This window comes from Pan troglodytes, chromosome 1 (assembly GCF_028858775.2).
Source record: "Pan troglodytes isolate AG18354 chromosome 1, NHGRI_mPanTro3-v2.0_pri, whole genome shotgun sequence".
NCBI classification, from domain to species: Eukaryota; Metazoa; Chordata; class Mammalia; order Primates; family Hominidae; genus Pan; species Pan troglodytes.
Window position 1 is genome coordinate 115,405,148 of NC_072398.2, and position 24,269 is coordinate 115,429,416.

The following is a 24,269-nucleotide window of genomic DNA, read 5'->3' on the forward strand; positions in this document are numbered from 1 at the left end:
GCACACTACGTGTGCTCAAAATTCACACACCCACAGTCATCTATAACCTAAATTCAGAGTCCGTTTCATTGGTGGTTAGGGCACGCCTCTGGGCATTGAACTGCTGGGTTAATCTGGGAATTATTCTTTTAGATCAGACATGAAATCAAGCAGAGAAAAATGTGAGAGGAGGTGGAGGGTAGTTGTCTTTTTCCTGCAATAAGAAAATGTGTATTCCAACAAACTGAAGAAAATTGAGTTCACTGTTTATAGTTAAAACTACATATTACTTTGAGTTAAAATTCTTTCTATTAATACATAAGATTTATTGAAGTTATATTGTTTGAGTAGGATCAAGAAAGCTGAATATTATTTCAGGTTTTCAAGCCATAAGGACAAATAGTGCCTTTAGGTTTTCCATTCAACTAGGAAAATTATAGCTTCATATTTGCAACACTAAAGCTAATGCAGTGTCAGCACCTCCATCAAACTCCGTTGTTCAGCAGTTTATAATTCAAGGAGAAATGTTCACTCCAAGACCAAACTTGGCCTACACAATCTCAAAGAAAATGGAGAAAAAATTATTTTGGCTAGCGCTGACTTATAAAAGCAAAAGAGAGGGTGCTTTTACAAAGTGCTTTGAAAAACATCTTTGAGAATTTGAGAATGTAACTGGGGATTACTGAGTTGACATCCAGCATTACTACAGTTATAGAAAGGACCCAAAATTCCATGACATCACATCAGCATCAGGAGTATCATAACTACTTTCATGAAATTCTTCATCAGGACTAATTTCCTTATCAAACAGAATTACTGTTAATAGGAAAAAAAACAGTTATAGTGGAAAATAAAGACAGGTAAAAATTTCTCATGAAGGCAACACAAGACTTTAGATCCATTTTCCCTTTAAGTACTAACTCTCTAGTGCACCATACAGACATATATAAAATGAAAAAAAAATTTTTTTTCCCCACGTTTCAAAGTAGTTCATAATGGCGGGCTGGAATTTCCAGAAACAACTTTTCTCTTCCCAAATGCTAACTTGTACGTAGAAACAGCTTAATGTAGAAGGGGATTTCCAGCTGCAGGTGACAAGAGCTATTGGGCTCCTCATTTACTGAAGCTGGGTGGGGAGCCAGTGAATTCTGGGATCTCATGCACTTTGAAGTCCTGTGGTAGGTGGTTTGTAGATTGCCTGGTGCCTTTGTGGCATTCTGTGGGTAAGTTGGCCGCCAACCCCTCATTGCTCTGATCTCCTACACCTTAAAAATATGTCAAAACTTTAATATAGTGGGATCAGGGCATTACATTAAAAAATCATCTTTTCCTATCTATACAAGGCTCCCTTGTACTAAATACAGTGTAATTCTAGGCACTCCGTGTCTGTTTTCACTCAGCATTTATTAAAGCCCTATTATGGGCCAGGCCACAGATGATTTGATGCGATTCTCATCCTTTAGAAGGTTTCAGGAGAAAACAAAAAGTCCATAAAAGGAATTCCAGTACAATTGTGGAGTGCCATCTGGACGACTTCACTGAAAAGGTTCTGGAGGTGTCAGAGCGACACCTCCTCTCTTCCCCACTACGCAGTTCTCACCAACCTTTGAAATCACACTGACTCACCTGCTGGGTGTTCCCTTAAGTTCCGTTCGTTTATCAAGCACTTCCTGTCCCTGGGACCCTGGGTCCTGGAACCATCAGGCCACGGAGAGATACGGATGAGAGGGCGAGCCTTAAAGCGTCGCCTAGGAGGGTCTGGCCGGGCCTCTGGCATTGCCGGGGGCAGGGAGGGCTTAAAGGGCTCAAGGCTCACCTGATTGAACTGTGCAGCTATGAGCGAGGGTTCCCATATCTTAGAACTGGTGTTCACAGTCCCTCCTTTCTCCTTCTTGGGTGCCATGCAAAGGACGGGAGAAGCATTGGCCTCTGAACTGGGCGCAGGCCCTGCCTAAGCGTCCCCGCTACCACAGTAACCGAAGCCTCGCCCAGTTCCTGAACTACGTCGGCTCCCCTCCCCCAACCCCGTTCAGAATCCTTGGGTCAACCGCCTCCGTCTCCACAGCAACGGAGTTTCAGAGCGCGCGGCAGCTTGGGGGCGGGGTTCCCAGTCCCCCGGTCAAATTTTAGGACTTCTCAGCAGGAAAGCTGCACAACTGGAGGAGGGCAGGACGAGGCTGGCCTCGGCAGGTCGGGCTACGTTCTTCTACGGTCTGAGGCGTTGTCTAGAAACTCAAAATCTCTGGAATCCCATCCAGGACTCCTCCATCAAGATTTCTTCCGATCCTGAGTAACCAAGAATGGAATACTGACCCCTTCAGGAGGCAGCCCATGCCGTTTTTTCCCAACCGCTCTAATCTGCCCCAAATGCTTCCTTATATGAATCCAAATTTGCCTCTCCTTGACCTCTACCCTCTGCACTGTTTCAGCCTCCGCCTCTGGGGCCTTACTAAACAAGTCCAATCACCCTTCCACGTGACCCCTTATCTAACTGTAGGTGGGATTAATGTACTTATCTGCCCAAACAGCTCCAGTCCTTTAAACTGCCTTTTATTGATTGGTAAGTAGACTTTTTTTCCCCCTTTTTTCCCACCCTGCACTCATCAATATCTAAAATATCCTGGTTGGACAAGTTTCCCAAAATAATGATAGTAATAAAAACCATTGTTTCTTGGGCACTGGTTATATGCTATATACAAGATTATTTCATTTAATTCTCACAACCACCTTATCCAATTCCCACAGTGTCTGATTGATGGTGCCAGGATTAGATCCCAGGATTATCTGAGTCACAGATCTAGTGTGCATAACTGCTACACTGCTGTCTGCTACTGTTTTAGGCCTGCCAAAATGAGGGATACCCCCTTCTGGAGCTAGATTTACTTTTGTTTTTTATTGCAGTGAGACAAATTTGAGGACACCCTGGGGCAGAGCGCAACCAAAGGTGCCTTGCGGTCTCATTAGTCATATAGAATTCAGCACTGATCAGGGCTTAACTAGCCATTAAGGCCCTGCACTTTGCCTAGAGGTGAGATGCTTCAGTTATCCCAGTGGCCCAGATGAGTGAGGTGATGCAAGCCAGAAACTTAATTTCCCTGGGCACAACCTGATGAACGGGTGACCTTCCACGGGGGATGTTCTAAACCTTTTAATTGCTAACCCTTTTAATTTCTTTGAGGAATAAATTGAGGGAAGGAGGATAGTGCTATCCAGCCACTAGCATCCTTTTTCATTTGGGGGGAAATTTTAATGATGATGCTTCAACTTTTGTTCGTAAATTTGGACCATGAAAGGAAGTTTATCTTTCCACCCTAATTCTTTAATATAGTTAGAGTGAACCCTCCCATCATCACAGTTCTTCATCCCTGGATTTAACCAACTTTGGATCCAAAATATTAAAACATAAATAAATATAAAAATAAAAATACAGCATAACAACTATTTTACAGCATTTACATAATATTAGATATTATAAATAATCTAGATATGATTTAAAGTGTAGGAGAGGATGTGTGTAGGTTATGTGCAAATACTAGGCCATTTTATTGAGAGGTGAAGCCAGCTGGACTTCCTGGGTTGAGTGGGGACTTGGAGAACTTTTCTTACAACAGGATTGTAAAATGCACCAATCAGCACTCTGTAGCTAGGATTGTAAAATGCACCAATCAGTGCTCTGTAGCTAACAAGGGGATTGTAAAATGCACCAATCAGTGCTCTGTAAAAATGCACCAATCAGTGCTCTGTAAAATGCACCAATCAGCACTCTGTAAAATGCACCAATCAGCAGGATCCTAAAAGTAGCCAATCGTAGTGACGATTGAAAAAAGGGCGCTCTAATAGGACAAAAACAAAACATGGGCGGAGACAATAAGGGAATAAAAGCTGTCCACCACCAGCCAGCAGCGGCAACCTGTTGGGTCCCCTTCAATGCTGTGCAAGCTTTGTGCTTTTGCTGTTTCACACTTCACAAAAATCCTTGCTACCACTCACTCTTTGGGTCTGTGCCATCTTTTTTTTTTTTTTTTTTTTTTTTTTTTTTTTTTTTTTTTTTTTTTTTTTGAGATGGAGTCTCACTCTGTTTTCCAGGCTGGAATGCAATGGTGGATCTCGGCTCACTGCCAGCTCTGCCTCCCAGCGGAGGCAGACTGGGTTCACAACAGTCTCCTGCCTCAGCCTCCTGATTAGTTGGGACTACAGGCACCCCCCACCACACCTGTCTAATTTTTGTATTTTTAGTAGAGATGGGGTTTCACTGTGTTAGCCAGGATGATCTCCATCTCCTGACCTCGTGATCCTCTCACTTCAGCCTCCCAAAGTGCTGGGATTACAGTCGTGAGCCACCGCACCCGGACAGGGTCCATGCCATCTTTAAGAGCTATAACACCGTGGAAGCCTGGGCTTCATGCTCGAAGTCAGCGATACCATGAACCCACCGGCAGGAACGAAATGCAGACACATCATTAAGGGACTTGAATATCAGACATTTTTCTATCGGAGAATGTGAAGGGTCCTGGAACCAATTCGCTGTGGATACCAAGGGACCATTGTATTAAAGAAAAATAATTTCTAGAAACAGTCTTTCACAGAAACTTTACAGAAAAATACGAGTTTTTATTTCTTGCTGGAATAAATACAGTTCATCTTCTTGGGAGGGAATAGATAGATCCTATGGCAGCCTGGCCATAGGCTCAATAATTTACATCTGGAAGCCCTCTTTTGTCATGAGAATAAAATAACTGATGCATGGTAATGCCAGAGAGAGATCTGCCAGAAAAGAATTTTCCTGAGAGTCTATAACAACACCGAGGCTGCTATTAATTTTCATAGCATTTTCTCCAAAATTTTGTTCCTCACCAAAATTTTTTCAGCATTGGTAAGATGAAAATTTTCTTTGTATTATGGCTAGAAAATAAAGTTGAGTCTCTTTCAGACCCAAAAAAAAAAAATCTACCTAATCATTAATTAGATCATTCTAAATTTTGATTAAGTTCTCATAGTTTTAAACTGGGGGAAAAAAAGTCCTGCCTTTTTATTTAAAACGTAGTAAAAAGTTTGTTGGCATTCCAGGATATGCTATTAAAAAATTTAGCTGTTTGTGCATGTCTCGCTACATTACTAATATTCTTTCTTCTTGAATGTGAACGCACACTTCAAAATAAACCATTACCTGCAATCAGTTTTGCCAGATCACTAGCAGATGATTAATAAAATACGTTGCAGATAAGAAGAGGAAAAAATAGAATAAGCAGAAAAAAAGTAAAATTAAATGTTATTTAAAAATTGCAGAGATAGTGTCACTAGCCATTTTTTTTAACAAGTGACAGCTGTCCAACCACAATATTGGCAGCAGTAAGATGTTTGCAATATTTATTGTGACAGAAACTATCCAGTTGTTCATCAGACATTTCCTTTTATTTTCTCCTAATATGGGAGTCAGACATTTTTTGGCCTTCCTTATTCTTAGATGTGAACATGTGACTGAGTTCTAGCCAAGCCTGGCCTTGAAAAATGTCTCCCAGCATTCTTCATACCCTTTTTGCTTGATATTGGGGTGGCATTGAAAACCTTGAATCTCTGAATGATTGCTGTGACACAGAGGTCTCTCCTTCCCCTGAAGATCATCTTGCTTCTCCCACCAAAAGCATTTGCTTGGGACTATTATGTAGGTGAGAATTAAACATTTTTCTTAAAGCTGCTGAAGTACTGGAGTTTGCTACAGCAGCAAGGGTTACCGTAACTACCCTAACATTTTTTATCATTTTCATCTGAGAATCACCTGTTAATAAATCTAACACCAGCCAGCCTTTCTGAAACTGCCTGAGAGAAAAACCTTGTTACTTTCAAGGAGGCAATACACAATGCTGGCCACTGTGAGAGGCAGGAAGATCTAATCCCTGCCTCCCCACTACCCCATGCATCTAGTGAGATCTCGATCTCACCCTTTACCTTGCTTTCCATCTGCATATACAGTACATTCTTTCGCTTCTTTAGCTAGTAAATACATTTCTTACTTTAAACAAATGGTTTGCATAGTTAAGTAATAAAAGAAACTAGTCTTATATCACCTATACTTAGGAAAAAATGTTCCTATTTTTCGGAAGATAAACCAACTAGATCCATCACCTAGCTATCCATATACATCATTTATAATTTTGAAAATGATTTAAAGGAGTTGAACATTTTAAAAGCCAAAAATAAATATTTCAGAATGGAAGAGTGTATTTCTAATATAATCTTTTATAGTTTCCTTGGTAAAGTCCTACCAGAAAACATTTAAATATAAAAGGTTTTCTAAAATTGATTTAAGGAGTTTAAAATAAAGGTTTTATTACAGAATGCTTTTTGCCCAGTTTTGGCCTTTTCCATTATTCTAGGGAAAGTGGTGTTCTAGATAATTTATGATACAAAATGGGAAGATATTATACAGTAACCAAATTTATAACGGGTTTCATCATAGAATTGGTCTGTTTAATTTCAGAAAATAGGTGTGAATGACAATGTTCACAATTTGAAGCAGCAAAAGTCATTCAGCCAAAAAAGGACCCTGCCAAGAACAGAAAAAAAGCATTACCATCTGTCATACATTTATGCTTTTTTGGTATAATAAATTGTTTCCCCCACTAAATATAAGTTGAAACTTTATAAGCATATACTTTACTACATAAATTTTCCCATATGTCAGTGGCTAAAACAAAACTATACTATTTGGAAAATTTTCTTTCACATTGGCAGGGTTACTCCTGGTTTGTTTGATTTAGTTTTTCCAGTATGAGTTTGCATTTGATATGTTTAGCTTACCAAAGACTGTCCACTTTCAGGGATGCATGATTTCTTTAGGCTATGATTACTAAATAAGTTATTTCTTCAAGTATTATGCTTTGATCTTATAATTCACTCTTACTCAGGTGTGAAGTCAGCCATATTACTTTTCATACTTGAAAGGTTTAGCCAACTATTGATGCATCCAGTACTTCCATTGTTGTCAGGTAACAGCAGGAACTATAGACCAAGTCACTTCTAGGCCAGGATTCCAGGTATTCAAAATCCATTTAGCTGCAGCAACCAACTTGCCTTGGGTTAAGAAGGCCTCACAGATGTCTACTGATTTCTCCAGTTGGTATCCTACATCCAAGAACACCTCTCGGTATACATATGTCTTGTTCACACCATGATCTTTGCATTTCTAACCTTCAAAATAGAGTGCTATAATGCCCTGTCTTTGAGTTTTTATTGTGTGTGATACAAAGGGCTAGGTGTCTTTCAGCTACAGGGTCCAAAACATATGGAGAATATTATACCTGCATTCTATGGTCAGCATTAGCTTCCTATTTATTTTTGAGTGCTATTTAAAGTGTTGACTTTAATCTTTAAAACCCCTCATTGTTTAGAAGCCAGTTACTCCAGATATCACATCTCTCCCTATGCATCACTGTGGCAATTAAAATCAGCTGCAGTGCTTGCAATTTGTAATCCCGTGTGAATTCTGGGGAGCCTGGGAGTAGATCACTTTCCAGAGAAGAACTACCCTAAGAACCCTCAGTTTCTGTCAGTGATAAAAGCAGTATTTGGAGTTCATAGTTTTGGCCTTGAATGTCTTGTCATATATCTATAAGTGTCTGGAACCATAATTAAGTGCTGTTGATTTAATTTTTATGTTATTTGTAGTGAGAAAGTTTAGAATACCAAATCTACATTTAATGAATCAGAAAAATAACAACTGTACATAGTAAAAATAGACAAAGCTAAAAGTCATCTGTTTCATATTTGTTAGTGTGGGAGTTTTCACTCTAGTGTTCTCTCAAGTCCTTCTTTGAATCTAATTTTAATATCTTCAGTGAAGGGATTTGCCCTGAATCCTTAGGGAACCATTTCAAAATCCATAACTCATGTAATTTATTTCTCTAAATGCTTACCTAAATGTTTGATTTCTTAATGTTTTATCAGATGTCTGTTACTTATAAATGTGTGCTATGTTAAATAATAACTTTCTTTTTGCTGTATACAAGGTCCAAAAGCTATAGTTGAGGTAAACCTACTCCAATCTAACAGACTACACCAAGTAATATTATGCCAGATCATGGAACATTCTTTTGGAGAGAACAGATGATTGGTAATGGGGCTCTGAGGACCTGGTAGCACTGTATATGAGGCTTAGGTGAAGAGTGGTGTCTACCACTTTTCTTACCCATCCGTCTTCAACTTCTCATTCCTTTTTCCAGCCTAACCCTCAGCCTTCTTCAAAAAATTCAGAATACCACTAGGAAGATTTCCAAATGACTTCCTAGGAAGTTTGTCTCTGACTATGATCTTGTAAATGTTAAATGCAACTGTGTTACTCACCTTTTTCTATCTTACCATGTATGCCAAACCATAGTTCCATGAATTAATTTTGCTTTGCTAGATTCCAATTTTCGTGTAATATCCTGTTATGGAGGGAACCCCAACCAAAGGCTGTAGGATACCATAGTGCCCCACTTATTGAGAAGGGGTTATCATTCAGTAGGACCCAATTACTTCATTTCCTCCTATATTTCAAGCTCACAGATCATTTGCTTACCTAATAACTATAAAATGCTCTTTCTCAGTATTTTATACTATATTCATCTCTTGGTAAGAAAATGTTTATCTGATTAAATAAAATTGTATTTCCTAGTTGACCGGTGTTGCCATTTAGAGGGATGGGAATGCTAGAAAAAGAAGGTTCTGGAGGGGTTGGGTGGTAGGTGAGGAAATTATAATTTTGGTTTTAGACATGTTCAGTGTGTGTACCGTTGAGACATCCAGATGTCTCAGGCAATTGGATATGTGGGCCTGGTGCTCACAGCAGGGATAGACATGGGTGAATCATCAGCATATGAGGTTGAGTTTGCCTGGAGAGACCACCAAATGAACAGGGGAGCAGAATCTAGAGCTGAACCTTTAGGAGACTGTGGTTGTGAGAAAGAAAATAGATATGTGACCAAAGAGGTGTGTCACTGGAGCCAAAGGACAGGATGAGAGCATTTCTAAAATGTGGGAGTGTCCAGCAGTGTTAAATGCTACTGAGAGGTCAAGTGAGAAAGACTGAAAAATGCTTGCTGGATTTAGGGAAGAAAAGGTCAGCAGTAGTTACCTACTGTACTTTAGCTACATTCACTTGAATGCGTTTCCTATGAAGGTAATTTTTCCTACTGTTCTTGGGTCACACTGATCTGTAAGAGTGATTTTTTTAAAAAATTACATTTCTGATAGTTTGATATGTGGTAGATTTATGGGCTGAAAGAATTAATATTGTTAAAATGTCCATACTACCCAAAGTGACCTAAAGATTCAGTGAAATCCCTATTAAAATTCCAGTGGCATTCTTCACAGAAATAGAAAAAGAAAATCCTAAAATTTATATGAAACCACAAAAGACTCTGAATTGCTGTAAAGCAACCCCAAGCAAAAAGAATAGAGACAGAGGTATTAATATTACCTTACCTGACTTTAAACTAAACTACAAAGTTATAGTAATCAAAACAACATGGTACTGGCATAAAAACACACAGACCAATGAAACAGAATAGAGAACCCAGATATAAATCCATGCATTTACAGTGAACTTATTTTCAACAAAGGCTGCAAAAACACCCTGGAGAAAGGACAGTCTCTTCAATAAATGGCACTGGGAAAACTGGACAACCACTAGAATAAAACATTGGAGAAATGCTTTGGAACATTGGCCTAAGCAAAGATTTCTTGAGTAGGACCTCAAAAGCACAGGCAACAGAAGCAAAAAGGGATAAATGTGATCTTATTAAGTTAAAAAGCTTCTGCACAGCAAATGAAACAGTCAATAGTGAAGAGACAACCCACAGAATGAGAGAAAATATTTGCAAACTATTTAAATGACAAGAGATTGTTAGCTAGACTATATAAAGAACACAAACTACTCAATAGCAAAAAAAATTTAAAATGTCAAATAATTGGATTAAAATGTGAGCAAAAGATCTGAATAGACATTTCTCAAAAGAAGGCATACATATGGTCAACAGGTATATGAAAAATTGTTCCACATCACCAAACATCAGAGAAATGCAAATCAAAATCACAATGAAACATCATCTCACCCCAGTTAAAATGGCTTTATCAAAATGACAAAAAATAGCAGTTGCCAGTGAGGATGTAAAGAAAGATGAAATCTTGTACACTGCTGGTGAGAATGTAAAGTAGTACAGACACTATGGAGAACAGTATGGAGGTTCCTCAAAAATCTCAGAACTATTGTATGATCTGGCAATCCCACTGCTGGGTATATATCCAAAAGAAAGGAAATCAGTATATTAAAGAGATGTCTTCATGCCCATGTTTATTGCAGCACTATTCACAATAGTTAACATATGGAATCAACCTGTGTCCATCAATGGATTGGTGGATAAAGAAAATGGGGTACATATACACAATGAAATATTATTTGGCTATAAAAAGGAATTAACTCTTGTTGTTTGAAACAACATGGATGGAACTGGAGGACAGTAAGCAAAATAAGCTAGGCACAGAAAGATAAATATTATATATTCTCACTTAAGTGTGGGAGCTAAAAGATTGATCTCATGGAGATAGAGAGTAGAATTATGGTTACCAGAGACTGATTAAGGTAGTAGGGACTGGTGGGGAATAAAGAGGCGTTGGTCAATGGGTACAAAAATACAGTTAGATGGAGTAAAATCTAGTGTTTGGTAGAACAATAGGGCAACTATAGTTAATTTTATATTTCAAAATTACTAGAAGACTGGAATTGGAATGTTTGTAACAGAAAGAAATGATAAGTGTTTGAGGTAATAGATATCCCAATTACCCTGATTTGATCATTACACATTGTATGCTTGTATCAAAATATCACGTTCTCTAGAAATATGTGCAAATATTATGTATCCCTAAAATATAAAAATTTTGTTTAAATCGTGTAAACTGCGAAAATCATATCTATTACAATACACAGTTTTTATTGTATACATTTTCTTATTTGTAATTTTTTTCCTTTTTTTGAGACGGAGTCTCGCTGTGTTGCCCAGGCTGGAGTGGCGCTATCCCAGCACGCTGCAAGCCCCGCCTCCCGGGTTCACGCCATTCTCCTGCCTCAGCCTCCCAAGTAGCTGGGACTACAGGCGCCACCACCATACCTGGCTAATTGTTTTGTATTTTTAGTAGAGACGGGGTTTCACCGTGTTAGCCAGGATGGTCTCGATTTCCTGACCTCGTGATCTGCCCGCCTTGGCCTCCCAAAGTGCTGGGATTATAGGCGTGAGCCACCGTACCCGGCCTGTAATTTTTTAAAGATATCAGTGAGCACTGGCTTCTATGCACAGTGTAAAGAAATTTTCACAACACTGGCATCTTTTAAGTTTTAAAATGTAATAGTAAGGAAATCATCTTATTAAAATCTACTTTAAGCATGTTTTGTGAATGCATCAGTCTGAAAAGGGAGGAAGGATTATGTCATACTGAGGGAAAGGCCCTATATTGCATTTCTGTCCTCTTTCAAATACACATTCTCAGAAAACGTCCAACAAAAGTTTTACCATTTGGTTGACAAAAATGAATATAAGGAAAGAATATGAGAAAAAAGAAAGCACTTGAAGTCAGACAGTAGGAAGCAAAGGAAAACGTTAAGAAAAGACTCATTCAAAAATAAAATTTCAGCCAATGCACAAGTCTATCAGCAGAACAAATAATGCTTCTAAAGGTGGTGGTGTAGGCTGGTTTCTCTGTCTCGCTCCACTTCTGAATGAATCTGTTCAGGTCTTCTGCCATTTCCTTTATGGGAGCCAACTGTTTCTAACTCTGCCCACCCAAATAACAGCTTTATTGGCTCTTTCTTATATTTCAACTCTGTACTATATTAAACAAAACAAAACTTCATTGTCTGTTATGCTTTGATTTTTGTGCTTTACTTTTTGTTTTGTAAATAGCAGTACCTTCTTTATGCTCCCATGGTTCTTTCTTTCTTTCTGTCTGTCTGTCTTTCTTTCTTTCTTAAAGCTGGTTAGTTATAATCTTTAGGCTTCTATTTTTGTTCAAAATCAAGTTACACAATTTGCCAATAATCCACATTTTAAAACTTTTATGATTATTTTTGAATAACTGTATGCACTTCACCTGAGCCAGCTGTCTTAATCCTTTAGAGTGTGGCTATTTTCCACTATTATACTTTTGGGTAATAACCATTGCCAATTTTATCCCACTAAGTAAATTCCTCATTTTATGGAAATTGTTTTTATAAAGCTTAAGTTACTCACATTTATACCCATAATCTCTTCTCCCTCCCTGTTCAGTCTGGTAGTCGTTTGAAACCCTATTAAGCTATTTGTTATCACAGTTTCTAAAACTCCTCCTGATATTAGCTGTTCAACTTGTCATATACTCCTTCTTCAACACAGGAGGCTAATTAAAAATTGGAGAATCCAATCACAGGGCTGAGAGGCACTTTCAGAGGGCATCTTGTGCTAAGAGAACAACATTCTTTCTCCTGGGTTCAATTCCCTTCACCGCTCCTTGTGGGCTGTTTGATGACCTTGAGCAAATTATTTAACCCCTCTTTGCTTCACTTTTTTGTTTTGTTTTTAAAAATGAAATGGGAATAATTATGTTTGCATTGTAGGACTGTTGTGAAGGTGAAAGTCGTAGCTATCAATGATTAGAACAGTTCATAGCACATACTATACCCTTGATAAATGTTAGCTAATATTTTAAACATTAATGTTTTATTTTAGAATAGTTGTAGTTTTACAGTAAAGTTTCAAAGATAGTGCAGAGGGTTTGCATGTATCCGCATCCAGTTTCCCCTATTGGTAACATCTTAAATTAAGTATGGTATATTTGTTGCAACAATGAACTAATATTAATATGCTAACCAATAGTTTTAACCCAATGTCCTTTTTCTGTTCCAGGAGCCCACCCAGGATACTACATTACATTCAGATGTCATGTCTCCTTAGGCTCCTGCAGACTGACAATTTCTCAAACTTTGTTTTTGATGACTTTGACAATTTTGAGGTGGTATGATAATTTGTGAAGTGTTTCTCATGCTTAGCCTGGAGTTACAAGGTTGGAGAAAAAGACCAAAGATGTGAAGTGCCATTCTCATCACATCATGTCAAGGGTACATGCTGTTAACATGAATTAACATCGATGATGTTAACCTTGATGTCCTGGCTGAGGTAGTTTATTAGGCTTTTTCTCTACAAAGTTACTCCCCTCCCCGTACCTTTCCGTACTGTGTTTTTGGGAAGGAAGTCACTACGTGCAGCTCACCCTTAAGGTATGGGAAGTTACACTCCAACATGCTTTAGGGGGGTAGTATCTATTCCTACATAAATAACTTGAAATTTTTCTGTATGGGAAATTTTCTACCTCATTAATTTATTTATTCAGTCATTTGCTTACCTCAGTAATGACTCATGAATGTTTATCCTTTGGGTTGTATTCCCAATGTACTATAATATTTATTTACTTTATTGTTCAGTCAGTTGCCCTAGCTTTGATATTTGCGAGGTCTTTTAATTGGCTCTGCGTCTCCTTAATATACCCCTTTATTGGATTTTTTTTCTTTATTTCCTGGCACTGCAGATGCTTCAGCCTCATTCATCTTGCATATTACCTGACCCTGCCCTAGAAGCAGCCAGTTTTCCAAGGAGCCCTGGTTCTCTTTCCTGGAGAATGGTTGAACATGCTGATTGCTACTGGAGTATCTTTTGTTTCTAGGCCCTCTCAGTGGACTGATTTAAGAAATAACCCATGTATACACACATATATATATATACACAAAAGTGCTTCTTTATCTATTTGTGTCTATATTAAGGTAAACACGAGTTCACACTGATATTTCCCACTCTAATCCAGTACCACATGGTTCCTTCTAGCCTGCTAATATTTTATTAGCTATTCATTCATTCACTTATTGATTCATTGAACAGATTTTGTTGAGTGTCTGTTATATGCCAGGCCCTGTGCTCAGCACTGAGGATTAGAGAGTCTGGCGGATACTATCCCTACTGTCATGTAGCTTAGAATCCAGTTTACATGTTACATTTTTACTTTAGTTCTTTGGTACTACCAAGGAATGACATCAATCACAACAGCCTATTTCCATATCTCTCTGCATTTTCCCACCATAGTCCATTCTCCCACTTCCAAGATGGCACTACTTTCTGTTGATCATTCGTTTTCCTCTCTACCCTCATTTCTCCTCCGTCAACTCTTTGCCCTGTGGGGTTTTCACCTTTCGTTAAAACACTCCAGCAGAAGAGTGGCTTAGTGCTAAATAAGAGTAGTATACCTCCCATTTGTGTTGCACATTTGAAAGGTCTTTCACATCTCATTTTTGAGTATAGAATTATGTAAAGAATCATATGGTATTACCAAGGTGCTTTGTTTAGGGTGGCATCTTATGATTGCCACTCACATGTAAATTCATATGGGATTTGTTATCACCTACTGCTATCTCGAATTGGAGGACCTGTGTTATTCTCTTATGAAGACAATCTCTATTGATGCAAAACTGTACAGTACCTCTGATTTTAATGCTTTCCTTTTCTGTTTACTGAAAAGATTTTCATGCTTTTAAAGCTTTAATGATTTTAATACTTTGCTGTTCATTGAAAATCTATCATTATATCTCTTTCACTCTGAAGGTCATTATATTTGCCTTCTTTTTTCTTGAGTAAATGTTCTAGAAATTTGTCAATGTTACTAGTCTTTCCAATAACAACTTTGGGCTTGTTTGATCCTCTCTATTGCGTGTTTGTTTTCTGTTTCATTATGTTTTGCCCTTTTTAATTTCCTTACTTTTATTTTCTATATTCTGTTCTCAAATTTATAAAGTTGAACGCTTAGCACATTAATTTTAGCCTTTTAAATTTAGTAATATAATCATTTAAGCCCTCATGTTTCCCTCTAATTGCTACTTTGGCTTCATATCACAAGCATTAATATATAGAGGATTTATTATTATTTAGTGCTTTACAATTTCTAATTTTCATTGTAATTTATTTTTTGACCCATGAATTATTAGCATTTTGATTTTGTTTTCAAATGTGGGTGAGTTTCCCCCAGTTATCTATTTAATTTTGATTTCTATTTAATTGTGTTATGAATAGTTTTTTTAAAATGATGTTCTTTGAATTCTTTATCTGTCTAATCTGCTGTTTAACATTTTATTGTATTTTATTTATTTATTTTTAAAATTTCAGCTCTTGTACATCTATATGATTCACTTTTTCTAAATCTACCTGGTTCTTTGTTTAGAGAGTATCTTATTCCTTGATCCACTTACTGCTCTCTTTTATTTCTTTTGACATATTAAGCATACTTACTCCATATTCTTAATTGATAATTCTACCATTAGAAGCATTAGGTGTGCTTGAATATATCTTCTTTGTTTCTACTCTTATTCAAGGACTGTTGTCTCCTTGTGCATTTTATTATTATTTTCTATAAGTTAATATTAATGAAATATTTCAGGCCTGGATTGAAGGTGTCTTTCTCTCATAAATATGTGTATGCGAATTCTTGATTTGAAGTTTTGTGGATCACTTACTACAAACCTGTGTGAAGGTGGGCTTGAAATCTCAGGAAAAATTTATTTTTCACTCTGCTCCAGAGCTGGGACAAGCAAATTTCTTTGCTGTCATTGTCTGTGGAGTGGGATTTATGTATGTATGCATTTCAGTTTTCCGTTTTACTAAGGGTATATATACTCCTTTGGGTCTCAGCTCTATGTGGGAGTCTGCTATAGATTGCCTATGTGTAGAGGTTATGGCTATGGCTATTTTCTCTAGTCCCTCCACTTTTCTCAGGGTTGCCAAAATGGAAGCTCATGGTCACTTTGATGCTTCTTTATCTTTCTGGTTTCCTGCTTTCACTTTGTCTTTTGGCCTTTGATGAATTCCCTTCTATACTTGTCAGCTCAATTATATATTTTTAAAAATTATTTTATTCAGAATCATAAAGTATTTTGTAAGAAGAAGGTTGTTCATTGTATTTAGTGTATCATGCTGTCAGAAACATAAATTTTATAATCTTTCTTCAAATTGTCTATCCTTGACAAGGCAGCTTTAAAAATGAAACAATAAAACTATGAAACAGAATGTAACTGCCTTCCTTTTAAATTAATTATCCCCACATTGAAGAATTCCTATGACCAATTGGTGAAAGTCTGATAATTTTGCTTCAATATTTGCAGGCTTATGTGTATTTATAACACCCAAGAAAGTATGTATATTTTAATGTGAATCTGTTTGCATGAATTTATTTTTCCTTAAATTGATTTTTATACTTTGCTTCTCCACCCTAAAAATGAACTAATTCTGTCCAATGATAGAAATATTTGGATATAAGGGAGGGAACCTATATAAGGTGGTAAAATATCTAAAAAATGCAACCATAGGACTATTCCTAGGAAGAGCCCAAGGTCTTTAACCCTAATCCCCTCCCTCTCAAAAATTAGACAACACACATAAGCCAAAATACAACAAAAGGATCTTCTGAGACTGAGATTGAATAAATCTCAGCGTGGAATAAATGCCATTGCCATCAAAGACATTATCTACCACATGAGAGAGGGATACTGAGCACATATGTGGGGCAGAGGAAATCCTTTAGTCAAAGGTCACACATTACTAAGCAACAAACTGTACAAAGTCACTTACTGTGGGAAAAACATAGATATAAAAATTCAGATTTGAGTGGAACTATGCACTGGATTTATTCTTTTTTTTTTTCTGGTGTATTGGGCCCTACATTGCCTTTGAGAAATGAACAATGCACTAACAAATATGAAGGAGGGTGGTTAGAAAGAGATGGAGTGGGCTATTGGTGGTATAATGACTCTGTGTTGCATTTCTTGAGCATTTTGAAGTAGGAGAGAGCAGAAAAGAAAAGTACGAAAAGCATGAGGAGGAAGGTACTAGGGCTTAGATTTTCAAAACAGAAAGACCAGTTGTAGCAACCAAGTGGAGGAATGTCTGGGAGCTTTTTGGATTTTCTTTGGTTGGCTAAGGGGAAACTAATTTTGTCTTGATTCAGATTCCCTTTATAATTGCCTTTTGCCTCTGCATTTATGTCCAGGCATAGTATGGAATAATCGAAGAACTCTATTCAACTTCCTGTCAAACTTTCTTAAACTAGAAATACCTGACTTTTCTCAATGAGTTGCATTTCCAGTGTCCATTGAAATGCTGATGTAAAAGTATCTGTCTGAAATACTTGTAAATCACAACTGTAATACGAATAGTTCTATACTTATTAGATTCTATTTAGCAGCTCAGGAAAGGAGAAAGGACAGATATTTTCCAAACCCCTAAGTTCAAATTCAGAATGTTCCCAGCTTTACATAAAGTGAATATATATTTTTTACTTTGCTTACCCTTTTCATTTTCATTAGAGCCTTAAGGTAGGTATTTATCTGAAAAGACATGTACTTACACAATCTAATTCTTGCTAATTGGGATTCACGCTGAGATAAATAAGAGTTCAAAACTTTGCTTTGCAGAAATTCATAAGACTTAAGTTCAGCTGAAATATCCAATTCAGAATATTGCAGCTCTGAAATTGAGTTAGTCACTCCCTCCTCATGTATTGCATATTGTCACCATGATTTTGGTTAAAATCATGATTCTGATTATGGTTGGCAGGCACAATGAGAAAATTCTTTTTGTAAGTTTTCACAGGGATACACTCACCAAAAAGAAGACCAAATTACTGGTTCTCACTTCAATAAATATTTTTACATATACTATGAAAAACACCATTTACCCATAGTGCCAAAATCAGATTGTAGGAAGCCTTGGTAAAAGGAACATTATTACAGTGCTTAGCACATATAAATTCAGTAAATATTAGGTTTTCATTTTCATTTCTTCTTCTTTATTCTTTTCCCTTCCTCCTCCTCCTCCCCGTCTCCCTCCTCCTCCCCCTCTCCCTCCTCTCTCTCCTCCTCCTCCCTCTTCTCCATTACCCTTATAAATATATTTCACCAGTAACTTGTAATAAGGTTGTGCTGAGGGTCTCTGATAAACACTATCTCACACATATAAAATCTCCGTGGCTGTTTTATTTTATTCTAGCCACTAATGCTTCTACTTCATCTCCCATATTAGTCAGAAACCTCCCTTTCTCTATCTCCTCTCCTGACCTCTCGCTTCTCACTGGGATCTATCTCGTTTTTTGTTGTGGGTGCTGTTTTAATGTCAGGAAAAAAGGATTCCTCTCCCTGTTTCAGCCTGGGAAAGGAGAAGGGATAAATATTTTCCCAATCTCCCAAGTTGAAATTCAGAAGGAATTGCCCTAGAAACTAAATCTAAATGACAATAACCAAAATGAGGAAGCAACATTCAGGCTTATAAAACGTTCCCCAAGTTATAACAACAAAGAAGCTGATCAGTGGGAGGATAGGGTGAAACTGTTCTCTGATTCAGAGAAAGAAACCTCCAAACTCTGGTAGTTTCAGAAAACAGCTAGAAAGGACTTGAATGAAGATAGAGAACATTGCACGGGTGAAAGAGTTGGCCCACGCAAAATTTCGAAGAGGAAATTACTGTGGGGTGTGTGTGTGTGTGTGTGTGTGTGTGTGTGTGTGTGGTGTGCTGGTCAGTTGGCATGTGGGTAGGGTACAGCAATGAGTACAGTGTGATTGGAATCAAGAATGCATTCAAATAAAGACAGGCCAGATATAAAATCACCAGTGTTAAGACAGATTACAGAAGCTCCTCTTGGAAAATTTTAGGAATATGCACCATGATGGGTTTGACTTCTGGGTCTGGAATTCTGTTAGGCTTTCCAATAGGCCTACACTCCATCTAGAGACTCAGTTCTGACCCAGGCTGTGTTAGTTCATTCTTGCAGTGCTATAAATAAATATCTGAGACTGGGTAATTTATGAGAAAAGAGTTTTAATTGTCTCATGGTTCTTCAGGCTGTACAGGAAGCACAATGCTAGCATCTATTTCTGGGGAGGTCTCAGGAAGCTCACAATCATGGAAGAAGTTGAAGTGGAGGCAGGCATCTCAGATGGTGGGAGCAGGAGCAAGAGCATGAAGGGGGAAATGTCACACGTTTAAATGAGCTGATCTCATAAGGAGTCACTCACTATCATGAGAATAGTACCAAGGCGATGGTACTAAACCACTCATGAGAAATCCGCCCCCATAATTCAGCTCCCACCAGGTCTCACCTTTTGGGGATTGGGGACTTTTCTTTCTCTTTCTTTCTTTCTAAGTTATAGCAATAAAGAAGCTGATCAGTGGGAGGATAGGGTGAAACTGTTCTCTGATTCAGAAAAAGAAACCTTCAAACTCTGGTTTCTTTCTTTTCTTTCCTTTGTTTTTTTTTTTTTTTTTTTTTTTTTTGACAGAGTCTTGCTCTATTGGTCAGGCCAGAGTGCAGTGGCATGAGCTTGGCTCACTGCAACCTCTACCTCCTGGGTTCAAGTGATTCTCCTGCCTCAGCCTCCCGAGTAGCTGGGATTTTTGTATTTTTAGTAGAGATGAGGTTTCTACTAAGCCATTGCCCAGGCTGGTCTCGAACTCCTGACCTCAAGTGATCCACCCGCTTCTGCCTCCCAAAGTGCTGGAATTACAGATGTGAGCTACTGTGCCCAGCAGGGATTATATTACAACATGAGATTTGGGCAGGGACACATGTCCAGTGGACAGTCATGCTTCTGGGACTAGACTGACTTTGCAGCCAGCTTCCCATCACCAGGCTTTTGCCTCGTTCCTTGGTTCCAAGAGCTGCTCCTTTGCCCTAATTCTAGTATTTGGGTTTTTACCTTACTTCCCCATTCCTGGGTTCTTATTCTGTTCAGGATCTAGGTAACAATACATTCCTACATTCCTCTCATGTTGGAATCCTTTCTCCTCCAGCTTCTCCTGCCCCTTACTCTGCCTTCTTTGATATTCCCATACATTGGAATCTTTCTGTAAAAGCTAGTTCCTTTCACTGATACCAGAACTCTTTCATACCCAATTCTTTCTGAAAGTACTACCTGTAGCCTACCATAGAGAATATCCCCAAAACCACCTTGCCACTCTGGGTGGATCTGTAACATTTCTGTTGCCTACTTGTTTCTGCTCTGTCTACTGGTTATGAGATTATACGTTATCTGGAGATAAACTTTCATTTTGTTACTCCTTACTTCTGAAGATACCATGCTCTATTCATATTTATTTATCCCCAGGGTTTAGCATATAGAAGGAACCTAGTAAATCTTTGTTGAAAGGATAGAATTCATTTGCTTTCTAGGCCTTCTATAATTTGGCCCCATTCTCCCCATCCCTCTTTTCTTCTCTTTAACACATTCACTGTATTCCAGTTAAATTTGTCTTTGAATAATAGCTCTTCACATCATAGCTCTTCATCTTCCTCATCCCTTGCGCAGCATCACAGCTAGTCAGTATTTCCAGGTCTTTGCTCATGCTGATCCATCATTGAAATGATACCTTCTCTCTTGTTCTTACATCAAGCCTTGCCTCCTTTACGAAAGTTTCATTAATTAGCCAACACTAACAACTTCACTTTTTGGTAATTGCTTCAGTGTCTTAATTGGGTAATCCTAATGATTAAGGGAAGGATCCCCCAGTTGTTACCATCTCTTTCTCTTTGTTTCCATTGTTCCTGGGTCAGTGTCAGGCACACAGTACAACTCCGGGCTTACTGTTCGTTCAGTTGATTGCTGCGGGTGTTGGTCCCAAGCACGGAAAAGGCAGTCTCCTCCCACAATGGACTTTCATGCAATCTCTTTAAGGGCGCGCTGGTCTTCGATGCCTGCCTTGTTAGGCAGGGTCTTGCACATAGTAGGTGTTGGAGGACTTGGAGTCAAGAGGCCCATGTTCAAATCCCAGTTCTAGCTGTGTGATTGTGGGTAAGCTACTTAACTTTCGTTAGTCTCAGGTAACTCATAAATAATAATTAAGTAATAATAGTAATTTCCCCACAGAGTTGTTAGGAGGATAAGACGTGATAATGTGTATGAACAGAGTTTTATAAAGTGCTTGGTAAGTATTGGTTAGTTTTAAAGACTCAATAAAATATGCTTGAATAAATGTGTCAGAGCATTACTCATCATTCCACGTGTGGCATCCAGATGAGGAGGCTCTGAAATTTATGACAAAATGGTTTGACAGAAAACTCACAGGATGCCAGCCACCTCATCGGTATTTGCTGTGTTCTTTCATAGTGTGTTGTTTTCTAAATTTTTTTCTTCTTCATTTTAATTAGGTCATGAAGTGCTCTCCAGTTAAGATCCTCACCATCTTAGTTAACACTCAGACATGCTGTGCTGTTTATCTCTATTTTTTTTTTTTTTTTTTTTTTTTTTTTGTCGCTGAGGTCATTTTACATGATCTCCTTGTCCTAAATGAGGATCACCACTTTCCAAGGAGTGTCTCTTTAAAAGTCGCCTTTGCTGTTTCCCTCCTCTGAGTCCTCCATGGATATGCTATGTAGGTTAATGGGACAGGTTGACTTGGAGGGATCCCCCTCTCCTCTAGCAACTTTCTGCACCTCCTCTTCCCTGCTGTCATTCCAATGGTAAGGATTCCAAATGGGAAGGGCCTCTATGTTGGTGATACCAACTGCTGAACTGCAAATGATAACTCATTCTGGCGTGGTGTTGACAGAGGAGAAAGGCAGAGAGAGGCATGTTCCCCAGCAGCAGGTGGTGGCACTGGTCCAAGGAGAAGTATGTGGACAGTCTTTGACAACAGCACATGCCTGGCTTAGGATGTTTTTTTTTTTTATCCATTTATTATGACCAGCTCCAAGAATAGGGAAGAACTTGGCAGAAAAGCCCCAGAGTGCAGGCTGTGCTAGTCAGCAACTGTAGTGGTCAATTACTGGGATATTTCATTTTCTTTATTTATTTACTTATTTTTGAGCTACATTGGAGGCTGTGAGTGGTGGGTAGGTGTCAAGTTGCTATCTTTTAACCCAATAATTTCAATTCTAAGTTGTACGTAAAAAATTAGTTGTACTGTTGTTGGTCGCAGTATGTTTATGGTAGGTTGGAAAATAAACTAAGCTTTTAACAATAGAAACTTGTTTAATTAATAATGGCACATCAAAATGATGAAAGATTAGGCACTCATTAACATGATGCTTCAGAAGAATATTAAATTACATGGAAACTTTTCAAGGTATATTAACTACAAATCAGCAAGTTACTAACATAGATTGCACAGTCTGATCTCAAGTTTATATCAGTGTGGGAGGCAGTATATTTTATGGGCTACAAGCACATCCTCAGGAGCTAGGTTGCCTCTGTTCAAGTAACAGCTCTACCACTTAATATGTATGTAGCCTTGGGCAAGCCACCTCTCTATGCCTCAGTTTCTCCATATGTTAAGTGGAGATAATAATTTTGCCAATCTAATGAGATTGTTCTGAGGGCTAAAATAATCCACATAACATGCTTAGAACAGTGCTGGCTCACAGCATTCCTAGAGTAGATATTAGCTATTCTTATAATACAGTCATACACACATAACATTTGGTCAACCGTGGGCTCCATGTATGGTGGCATTTCCATGAGATTATAATGGAGTGGAAAAATTTCTATCACCTAGTGATGTGGCCATCTCAACATCACAGGGCAATTCATACCTTCTCTGTGTTTAGATACACAAATACTTACCATTGTATTACAATTGCCTACAGCATTCAGTATAGTAACATGCTACACAGGTTTGTAGCCTAGGAGCAATAGGCTATGCCATAACAGTATAGGTGTGTAGTAGGCTATGCCAAGTAGGTTTGTGTAACTACACTCTGTGATGTGTGCACAACAACAAAATTGCTCAATTGATGCATTTCTCAAATGCATCCCTGTCATTAAGTGATGCATGGCTGTAATTATATATGCATAAAAGGGATAATACTAAAATAAGAGTGATTATCTCTGAATGGTATGATTATGATTTATTAGAATTTTCTTCATTGTGTATATTTATACCTTATATCTTCTACAATAAATACATAATATTTTATAATATGAAAAATATAGTGAAAGTGGTTTAAAAGTGCAGTTTGTTATTAAAAGATTAAAATACAGAACTTTTTTTTGCAAGGAAGATACTCCACAGATAAATTAATCTGAAGTGCCAAAAGCTATATTAGGTTGTTTTCTAAATTAAAAATCCTGTTCAACCCTAAATATTTATTTGGCAAGGACATTGTTAAGATATTGTCCTTTAGTAATATCAGAATCTAATTTATTTTTGTTTTTATTAGATGAACTCTCTTGGATAGAAGGATTCAAACAGAAAAATGCAAAGAGAAGTCAGATGGAAAACTCTGGAAAATCCAAGAAGGGAGCTAGTTGATGATGAGCAAAGCCACATGTGCTGTCTTGACAGCCATAGAGAAGAATGGAGGCCTCCATACCTGAGTGGAAAGAGAAGAACATGGGCAATGATTTTGTCTCTACAAAACAACAACAACAACAGACAAACAAAATTAGCTGGGTGTGGTGGTGTGCACCTGCAACTTCACTACTTAGCAGGCTGGGTTGGGAGGATGGCTTGAACCTAGGAGTTCAAGGCTATAGTGAGCCGTGATTGTGCCACTGCACTCCAGCCTGACAGAACAAGACCATGTCTCAAAAGGAAAAAAAAAAAGAAAAGGAAAGAAGAAAAGAATTTAAAAAGAGAAGGGAGAATGAGAAGAGTCACAACTTTGATAAAGTGGGGAGCATTGGGTTGGGTATGGAATGGTAGTAGTCTTGTCTAGTTCAGAATCAGACAGACCTGAGTTTAGTCCTTCACATCTACCCTTTTACCCTTCTTATTTTATTTCCCTTCCCTTCCCATTTTCTTATTCATTTAATAAAGTTTCTAAGTTCTACTTTCTTTTCGGTATTATGGTAGGCTTTGGGAATGCAAAGTTAAATGAAATGTGTCCTATACCTTCAAGGAGGATTGGGCCTTGTGGTGGTGATAGCTGACTCAGCAGACAATCACACAATGGTGTTTTCAGTGCTTTGGTACAGATATTCATAGGGTGCTGCAAGAGCAATAGGACTGGTAATGAAGTCTGCCTTTGTGATGAGATGGTTGGTGGTGAGACACATGGTGGGTGGCTTCTGACAAAATGGGGCATAGGATGAGTATTGTAGAAGTTAGCAGTAGACAAAGATTGAAAGAGGAAACAGCATGTATAATGTACTAGGGTGATACAGTAGTTTGAGGAACCACAAGGAGCTTCATCTGGTGGGAAAGATTGGTATAAATGGGGGAACAGAAAGAAGGATGGACAGAAACCAGATCATGATGGGC

General features: G+C 38.1%; 1 protein-coding gene and 1 long non-coding RNA gene across 4 annotated transcripts in view; one reads left to right on the forward strand and one right to left on the reverse strand.

Annotated features, from left to right (window-relative positions):
- Positions 1-2,366, reverse strand: part of SPAG17 (sperm associated antigen 17) — a 231,700-nt gene extending 229,334 nt beyond the window's left edge. For all 3 annotated transcript variants that reach the window (XM_016924818.3, XM_513687.8, XM_009428331.4), the window contains exon 1: positions 1,796-2,366. In XM_016924818.3, the coding sequence (XP_016780307.3) occupies positions 1,796-1,882 (87 nt within the window). In that variant the 5' untranslated portion in view covers positions 1,883-2,366. The remainder of the gene's footprint in view (positions 1-1,795) is intronic.
- LOC107967814 (uncharacterized) lies at positions 2,346-23,837 on the forward strand. The gene is made up of 4 exons (XR_001708529.4): positions 2,346-2,539; positions 12,891-13,160; positions 21,217-21,528; positions 23,227-23,837. It is a non-coding gene; the product is annotated as an uncharacterized LOC107967814 (long non-coding RNA).
- The last annotated feature ends 432 nt before the right edge of the window (positions 23,838-24,269 follow it).